At 37.0% G+C, this 8,535-nt stretch overlaps 1 protein-coding gene across 2 annotated transcripts in view; it reads left to right on the top strand.

The window, feature by feature from the left end:
- Positions 1–6,117, top strand: part of LOC109959415 (voltage-gated potassium channel subunit beta-3) — an 18,894-nt gene extending 12,777 nt beyond the window's left edge. For both annotated transcript variants that reach the window (XM_020598756.1, XM_020598755.1), the window contains 10 exons: positions 234–278; positions 874–918; positions 1,037–1,080; positions 2,783–2,869; positions 3,026–3,111; positions 3,196–3,316; positions 3,415–3,509; positions 3,666–3,786; positions 4,427–4,515; positions 4,657–6,117. In XM_020598756.1, coding sequence (XP_020454412.1) covers positions 234–278; positions 874–918; positions 1,037–1,080; positions 2,783–2,869; positions 3,026–3,111; positions 3,196–3,316; positions 3,415–3,509; positions 3,666–3,786; positions 4,427–4,515; positions 4,657–4,746 — 823 coding nt within the window. In that variant the 3' untranslated portion in view covers positions 4,747–6,117. The remainder of the gene's footprint in view (positions 1–233; positions 279–873; positions 919–1,036; positions 1,081–2,782; positions 2,870–3,025; positions 3,112–3,195; positions 3,317–3,414; positions 3,510–3,665; positions 3,787–4,426; positions 4,516–4,656) is intronic.
- Positions 6,118–8,535: the final 2,418 nt, after the last annotated feature.

The raw sequence follows: 8,535 nt of genomic DNA, 5'->3' as shown, positions 1-8,535 counted from the left end.
CCTCACCCTCCAGGTGAGGGAGACTAACCATAACAAGAAGGGCTGTAGTGTCATTGAGGAGGCCGTATACTTGAGAGCTAGATGCCACGCCCTGTCCCATTTTCACTTGATTTATCAGACAATATGTAAAATCTTAGTTCATGCACCTTTAATATATGACATGTTGCAGATTTTCTGTATGATTCATTATTGTTGTTCAGTAATGTGACAGTCAGTGATGTGCTTCTCTGCAGAGCGGAAATCACTCTGGGGAACATTATCAAGAAGAAAGGATGGAGGTGAGATCACTCAAGATTTTTAATTCTATTACATCATGTGAATTTAGTTTTGAAAGTTTAATAATCCTAACAATTCCCTGCTTTGCTGAAATGTACCACATTTCATGTCTTTATTTCTTTTGGAACAGTCGCACCATTAAATTATCTCAAAGGAAATTAATATGTTTTAGCAAAATGAGCTTCAACCTCAGAAAGACTATAAAAAAGGGATAAAAATGTTACCATGTGAAAACAAGCTCCCAGATCATAATACTCGTTGGTTGTCTTGAGCAACTGCCAACTTATTTGTGTGGGAAATCCTCAAGATATTTTTAATTTGGAGAAAAATATATCAATAAATAAATGTCAGACTTTAAATTAAGCGTGTGTAGTTTGTCACTACCACTCATTATGTCAGAGTCATACAGTACTGGATATTTAAAGAAACACAATGCAAGTCCAAATATACAGTTTTTAATGTATCATACCAATGTTAGTAGGCACAGAGAAAGAAAAAACATATTACTGTACAACATAGTATTAGAAGATAGAGGAGACATGTTCTCACCTAAATTCCATTGTCCTATTAAAATAAACTGTCCTTTGTCCTTGCCAGGCGTTCAAGTTTTGTCATCACAACAAAAATCTACTGGGGAGGCCAGTAAGTATAACACAGAAATTATACACTTCACTGTGCTTGTTTTCATTCAAAATCGTTTTTTTTTTGTCTTCGTCATTTCAACAGAACATCAATAATGTGTATTTTCATCACCTCACAGAGCAGAGACGGAAAGAGGACTCTCTAGAAAGCACATCATTGAAGGTAATGTACCTGGATTTGTTTCAGAAAGAATCAAGCAAATAAGGTTCAGTGTTAAGTTCAGGCCCTGAAATTTGAGTCAGTTCTCCAGTACATCTTTCAGTAATCCTATAGCTCATATTTAATCAGAAAGTGGTCCATTCAGAGTTGTGTATTGTTACTGAACTTCAATTTGTTGAACATACAGGTATGTTTAAAATTGATTAAAGATCAAATCTTTTAATTTGAGGCCACTGGATTATGAGTGAACTATGTGCAGCTCTCAAGGTTAGTACAGCATATTAAGGCTGTGCTTGTATTTGGACTAAATACAGTATTTCACATGTCACATTCATGACGTTAACCTCTATCAAAGCGTGGACAAACCCAAGGTTGAAATGTTCACACACAGCAGACACTGACAGAAAATATTTAGAAATGGAAAATGCAGCATTAAAACTTCAAAAACTATATAATACATAAAAAGGTTGTTTTACCCTCCAATAGCATATTGTATGGAGTATTGCTCATGACTGCTTGGGTATCAACATCTAGCAACATGGCTCCATGGATGGCAATGTTGGTTGGTTGGTCTGTCACTCTCGTCAACACTGAAGTATCTCAACACCTCAGTGTAAGAAAGGAAAAAGCTAAGAAAACTCAAAATTTCAAGGCAACAATTGTTGGTAAATTTTTGAGTGAGACAATTAAACATACTTTTTTTTAATTTCAGGTTTTGAGTTCATCCAACTTACAATTTTTAACGTACTTCAAGTTAGAGTAGCATCTTATTTTACATCTTCACAACTTAGAATTTTTGATTCTGTCAAGTTAAAGTAACTCCAATCCATGAGCTGTGTCCATTCAAAACTTTTGGTTTGTAACTAAGTTTTCTTTATTTAGTAGTACAGTCAGGAACAATGTCATGTGTTGTCTATCATGGAATCTTTTCTTAAGATAAGCCCTGGGTCAATTCTCAAGAAGCGTTAAGCTCTTTGAATTCAAACAGTGCAGGATGTGTCTGACACAAAGACCTTTCTTCAGCATGGTTTTTGGTGTTTTCATTTTGAGCAGAAAGAAAACCTTCTGGCTCCTCTGAGACAATGTATAAAGAGAAACTGAATGACTTCCATCATGCAATTTTTTATATGACAAAAAAACGACAACCTGGAGAATTTTAAATGAAATGCATGCTGGGAAATGTGTTGAAGTAATTTAAATAAATGAGTTAACTAAGCAATTCATTGTACATTTAGTCAGCTGAACTCATGATTTTAAGTTTCTCCAGGTATATTTCCTGCATTCTCCAGCTACAGAAGGCAAGTTAACAGAGCATTTCTCAGTTTGTGATGAATCACAGAATAAGATTCAAGTTTATCAGGAATCACTTACTTTTGTTGAAGTAGCAGATGAGTTTGATTTGTTGGCACAGTTAGATTTTTTTTTCTTGAATTACTGATAATTTAATATAAGTTACTGTTTTTACAGTGCTATTGGACAGATTCCAATGAAATTTTATAGAGACATTCATGGTCCTTGTATGATGAATCACTGACTCTGATTTATGACTAAATATCTGCAACACTAATGGCATTCCCTTTACCGTCAGCTTTGGGTTTAGTGCTTATGAGCATGTTAACAGTGTATAAATTAAGATGTATACACGGTACAAAGCAGAACAAAAGGCGGAGTACTTTGGATAAGATCTGATTATTTCTTATGACAGGTTTAAGAGGATCATTATCAAGACTCCAGCTAGATTATGTGGACATTGTTTTTGCCAACAGAAATGATGTCAACAGTCCAATGGAAGGTCAGTGAAATGATTATTCTTGTTTCCCAATGTGCAGAGATCATATAGTAGCTGTAGTAGTATGTGTTTAATGTGTGGAAACAGCTGCAATTAACTGTCTTAAAATCATCAAAAGTTTAATTTTTAAATTATGATGTTAAATACTCCAATTTGCAGAGATTGTACGAGCCATGACGTTTGTAATAAATCAAGGTATGGCCATGTACTGGGGAACCTCGCGCTGGAGTGCTATGGAAATCATGGTAAATGCTCATCTCCCATACTTGACAAAAATTTATATGGTCAGCTTATGGCTTCAGTTCTGATCACTCTCTGTCTGACACCAGGAGGCGTACTCTGTGGCACGCCAGTTCAACCTGATTCCACCTGTGTGTGAGCAGGCAGAGTATCACTATTTCCAAAGGGATAAAGTTGAGGTGCAGCTTCCTGAGCTCTACCATAAGATTGGTCAGACATCCATAGTCCACAGCTTTATTTATCTTTCTGTTTTAATTGAAGGCTTATTTTGTATCATTTGAATGTCTACCCTTACTCCTCTCTTCCAGGTGTTGGTGCAATGACCTGGTCTCCACTTGCTTGTGGATTAATCACTGGGAAGTACAGTGACGGTGTACCAGAGTGCTCCAGAGCAGCAATGAAGGTCAGCTTGATCGGACTGCTCCTCTCCTCTGGGATTTCTCTCTTCCTGAAAAGTAGCCCAGTGTAATTGTCTCCCTGATCGGCAAGGTATCGTAGTGTGAAATCAGTAGAGAAGCATGTTGCCTTATCAGTGCTTTTCATTTTGCTCCTGGTGAAGGGATACCAGTGGCTGAAGGAGAGAGTGAACAGCGAGGAGGGCCGCAGGCAGCTGGCTAAAATCAAGGAGCTCCATCTACTGGCTGACAGACTGGGCTGCACTGCTGCACAGTTAGCCATAGGTATGAACCAGGCAAATGACATGACTATGCAGTGTGTAAGTGTATACATTATATACAGGGGACTCGCTCTTTGTCTGTTATATTGCTATGTGACTGGAGGTCAGGATTGGACTGCTTTAGATTGGCATTTTTCAGATCTTGAATGTGTTTGTGTTGCCAGAGTCACAAACTACAGATTCAAAATGTTTTTTCATTGATTTCACACAGAAGATAAAAGCTTTTATATATTGCACAGAGTGCTTCAAACAAATGTTTTCCATGTGTCAATCTGCCTGTGTTCAACCATTTTGCTCTTGATCAGTGACCTTATTAGTTAATTACAGGACTTTTCCCCATATTTATGTTTAAACAATGGTGTTTAGAAAGTGTAGTCTTCTGTTCAACTGTAAAAGGTACTGATTTAGGACCACTGTTCTGATATCACCTGATCTTCTGTGTGCATTTGTCAGTTGATCTTGGATCAGAATTCCTGCTCAAATACATTTGGTAGATAGATGTTCAAATTTGGTCAATAGAGAAGTGACATGTAATCTGACTGTGCAAAAAACTAAACATTATTTTAGAACAGTCTTTGGCTAGCACTGATATATTTGCTTTTAATTGAGCATGAATTTTATTGGTTTTGTCTCTCCTTTTACAGCCTGGTGTCTGCGCAGTGAGGGAGTGAGCTCAGTACTTCTGGGAGTTTCTAACACAGACCAGCTACTTGAGAATCTGGGTGCCCTCCGGGTAGATTTTTCCCCCCTTTTTTCCTCCCACATCAGTAATTTTGCCTGACTCACAGATATGCTACATTGTGTACAATATAAAGTTGCATAAGTGGGACAATACAACAGATCACATTTTCACTGATTTCCCTCTTACTTGCAGATTTTATCTCAAATTACCCCTCAAACCATTACTGAGATGGATGCCCTGCTGGGAAATAAGCCACACTCCAAGAAAGAATCGCGCGCTTGAAGATGCACATTTGAGTGACAGGTGACATTTCAAGAAGATAAAGAAGACAGTGACACTGGGAAACATTGCTTTTTGCTCTGCTGTATACTCAACAACTTGCATGTCCTCAGCAACATTATGCTTCCAATATGTGCGCATATCCATTAATGCGCAGTACATTCTATCATGTATGAAAAAAAGAAAACCTCTCAATTATGGAAAAACAACAGGTTATATACAGTATTGCTCACTGCCGATTGTTCACAGACTAATAATTTCTACAGAGGTGGAGGCTAAAGGCTGGAGTGACAGGTCTCTGCCATCCACAGAAACAAAGAAAGGATGAAAGATGTCAAATTGTTCCAAAGTGGGAGAAAAAACCCTGCTCTGTGCTAAAATGCAGCTGTCTGTTATTCTGTATGATGTTTAGTACAACAGCCAGAGAGCCAAAGGTTAGTACTCATGTGTCTAGCCTAATATTTCCCATTGTATGCATGTGACTGGTCTGCCACACTCACTGCTTCACAAGGTTGGGAACAATGGATTATTGTAAAGTTGACAGGGACAGGGATCTGACTGTTACAACAACTTAATTCAGTCTGGTTTCACTTTAAAAACAATGTGAAATCACAAGCTGTAAAAAAAAAACGGGGGGATCTGTTTTAATTATCTTTTTCACACACTTTATTAACTGATATGACATGAAATATTTCATCTAAATGAAAATGAATGGGTCACATTGCAAATAATAATTGCTAGATTACCTTTGAAACTGGAGTGTTTCAGTGCATTATGTTATTAGAGTTTAAAATTATACATCAAGAATCAATAGTGGGTGAAAATTTGAAAATAACTCTCCCTAGCCTGCTGCTTTTTCAGAAGTCTTTTTGCCTCCTCTGTTTGTATACTCTGCGCATGTCCCTTTAAGAGAGAATAACCCTAAAAGGTTGTAATTGTGGCATGGCTTTTATGGTTTATGTAGATTTTCAGTGCCCTTGTAAGCCTTTTTTATTTCTAAATGGTCCAGCAGGTTGATCCAGGATCTGTGCTGGTGGGCACTCCTGTTCTAAAGACTGCAGTCTGCAGACATGGCTGTGTGTCCATCTGACATATAATCTTTGTATTGTCCTAAACGGTATCATTTTGAACGATGCCATTCTTGTTGAAGAGCATCCGGTTTGAGACAGCTGGACTGTGTGGAAAGGTCACTGAGCATCTGACAGATTTGGGCACACTGTGGTGAACTATTTCAAATGACAGGACATAAATGATAAGTCTGAGTTTAACAAATGTGAAATTATTCTTGCCACACATCACTTGGGGTAAGATTTAGCAAATGTAACTTTTTTTTGTGGAAGCCTAAAAATATAGCTTCTCTGCTCATTTCTCTGGGACTCTCTCTCTCTCTCTGTATTATTTACACCCTTGATCCTTGCACACATGCACAACTTATGTTATACTGTGCACTTCGTGTCTTTTCTCTTTAGTTTTGTATTGATTTCAGTACGTAATGGGAGGGGAGTTTGTTCCTTCTGTGATTTCCCATGAAAACACATACATGAAGTTGTTTTAACTGGCACAAGTTTACTTTGGACAGGTATAACCTGTTTGGCAGTGAGATCAGAGGAAAAGGTTAAGCTTATGAATGAAGGAATTCCTGAAGGGGCAGCTCAAACGTTGCTCCCGTCTGTGACTCTGTGAAGATGTACAGTTCGACTGAGTGTAGTTTCCAATGTACATAGATACTTCAATCAAACCTTGAAAATGTAATGTTGCCTGCATAACTTATATTTTACTGTCTTGCAGCAAAGAGGATCAAAAGGGAGAAGAGAGAACTGAATGTATCGTGTGTCACTAAACCTAAAGGGACAAAGCACATTTCAAGATTTAAAAGTAGTTCCTGTTGTGTTTGAACCTGTTACATGAAAAGCTGCAGAGCTGTCATACAAACAAGCAAACACTATGTTTGCTCAAGTGTTTCTAGAACATCAGGTAAAATTTTGTATTTTCTATTAATAACCTGAACAAGTATTATAAGTACATAAGTAATACATAAGTAATAACTGTTATGCTAACATGTTAACATTAGCTTACCTTCTATGTTAACATTTGGAATAAACAGATTTTTAAGTATATGTGTAGGGATAATAATTTATGGGCTACATATAAGCAACACATCCCAGAATATGGGCTATTGGACACAATGTCATGAATTGTAGCATTATAATCTCAGCCTCCCTTTTCACATGCCATGTACTAGCATTCCTTAAAAGGCCTACTGTACATTTCATACACTCACTTATGACCTAATAGCTAAAACACTTTATATGTACAACAACAACATTTTTACATGTAGGATTTTATGCAGATAAAAAGTAAATCAAGCAGCACAATTCTTTCAACATACAGCCTTTTCTCATCACGGTTAGACCCTGAGAAAACAGCACCACTGGCCGGATACATGCTGCTAACCAGTGGTGGAAGAACTACTCTGATTGTTTACTTAGACCTGGCTTACATTGAGGACACGGATCAATACCACTGTGTAAAAATACTCTGTTACAAGTAAGAATCTTGCATTCAAAACGTTACTTAAGTAAAGGTACAAAGGTATTAGCACTTAATAATGTTAAAGTACCAAAAGTGAAAGTACTCATTATGCAAAACAGCACAGTTTACACTGATGTACATCATATTATTCAATTACAATTATGAGTATACTGTATTTTGTTTTATTAACCTCATTCATCAAAGTAACTAGTAACTAAAGTTATCAAATAAATTCAGTGAGTACAAAGTACACTATTTTTCTGTAAAATGTAATGAAGTCAAAATATGAAGTAGCAGAAAATGAAAATACTCAGTTAAATAGATACCTCAAAATTGTACTTAAGTACAGTACTTGAGTTAATGCACTTTCTAGCTCTGCTGCTGATAAACCTTTACACATTCACACCATGATATATACTTTAAAATCGTATCACCTATTGAATCTGACCCTGAGCAGATCTGGTTTCTCCAGTTTTGCATCCTCTGAGGCTCATAACATGCCTTTGTGTCACTGTTGCAATAACAGAACAGCTTCCTGGTGTCTAAACACTAAGAAGAAGCTGATGTTTTTGAAGTGAAGGGAATAACAGCGAAATTTACGGAGCATGTACAATGATCTGGTTTGTGCTTGTGTGATTTTATTTTGGAGATTCTTTGCACATCAAAACCTTTATTATCTATGTGGCACGCAAACACTTTGCATCAAAATACAAACCATACCAAGGGGCCACATTTGCACACTATTATAGTAAGGTACTGTATATTTTGAGGTTTGATTCACTAAATCAGACGGTGGTCATTTATATGCAGTAAAAATGGTTGCTTCACAAAGAGAAAACCTCTGAGGCCTCTCTGTTGCTTGACTCATAATATCATCAGAGTGACAGATGAAACATACTATTACTTCAAGATTATCATATGTGCTGAAAAATGTTGAAATTCTCACCACCAACACTGTCAGAGAAAAACATGTTTCACCACATGATTCATCCTCTCTGTGAAGAAGCAGTTTATGACAAGGTGATGAAAAACAGAGACAAATGGTAAAGCCAGGCAGCTGATAAGCACATGTGAGACTGACAAGCCCCCACATGTAATAAAGTCTTCTTTATATTATGCCTTTATATTATTATGGAATAAAGCTTAACCTCTCACACTAAGGTGGCATATTTGAAACTTATTAATACTGCAAACACTGCTTGAGGTTGTAAGATGGAGATATTCACTCAGTAATTGACTACCATGAACCTGCGATCAGAA

This window comes from Monopterus albus, unplaced genomic scaffold, assembly GCF_001952655.1.
Source record: "Monopterus albus unplaced genomic scaffold, M_albus_1.0 scaffold39.1, whole genome shotgun sequence".
NCBI classification, from domain to species: domain Eukaryota; kingdom Metazoa; phylum Chordata; class Actinopteri; order Synbranchiformes; family Synbranchidae; genus Monopterus; species Monopterus albus.
Note: the sequence above shows the minus strand (reverse complement) of the source record. Positions and strands in the feature narration are given on the sequence as shown.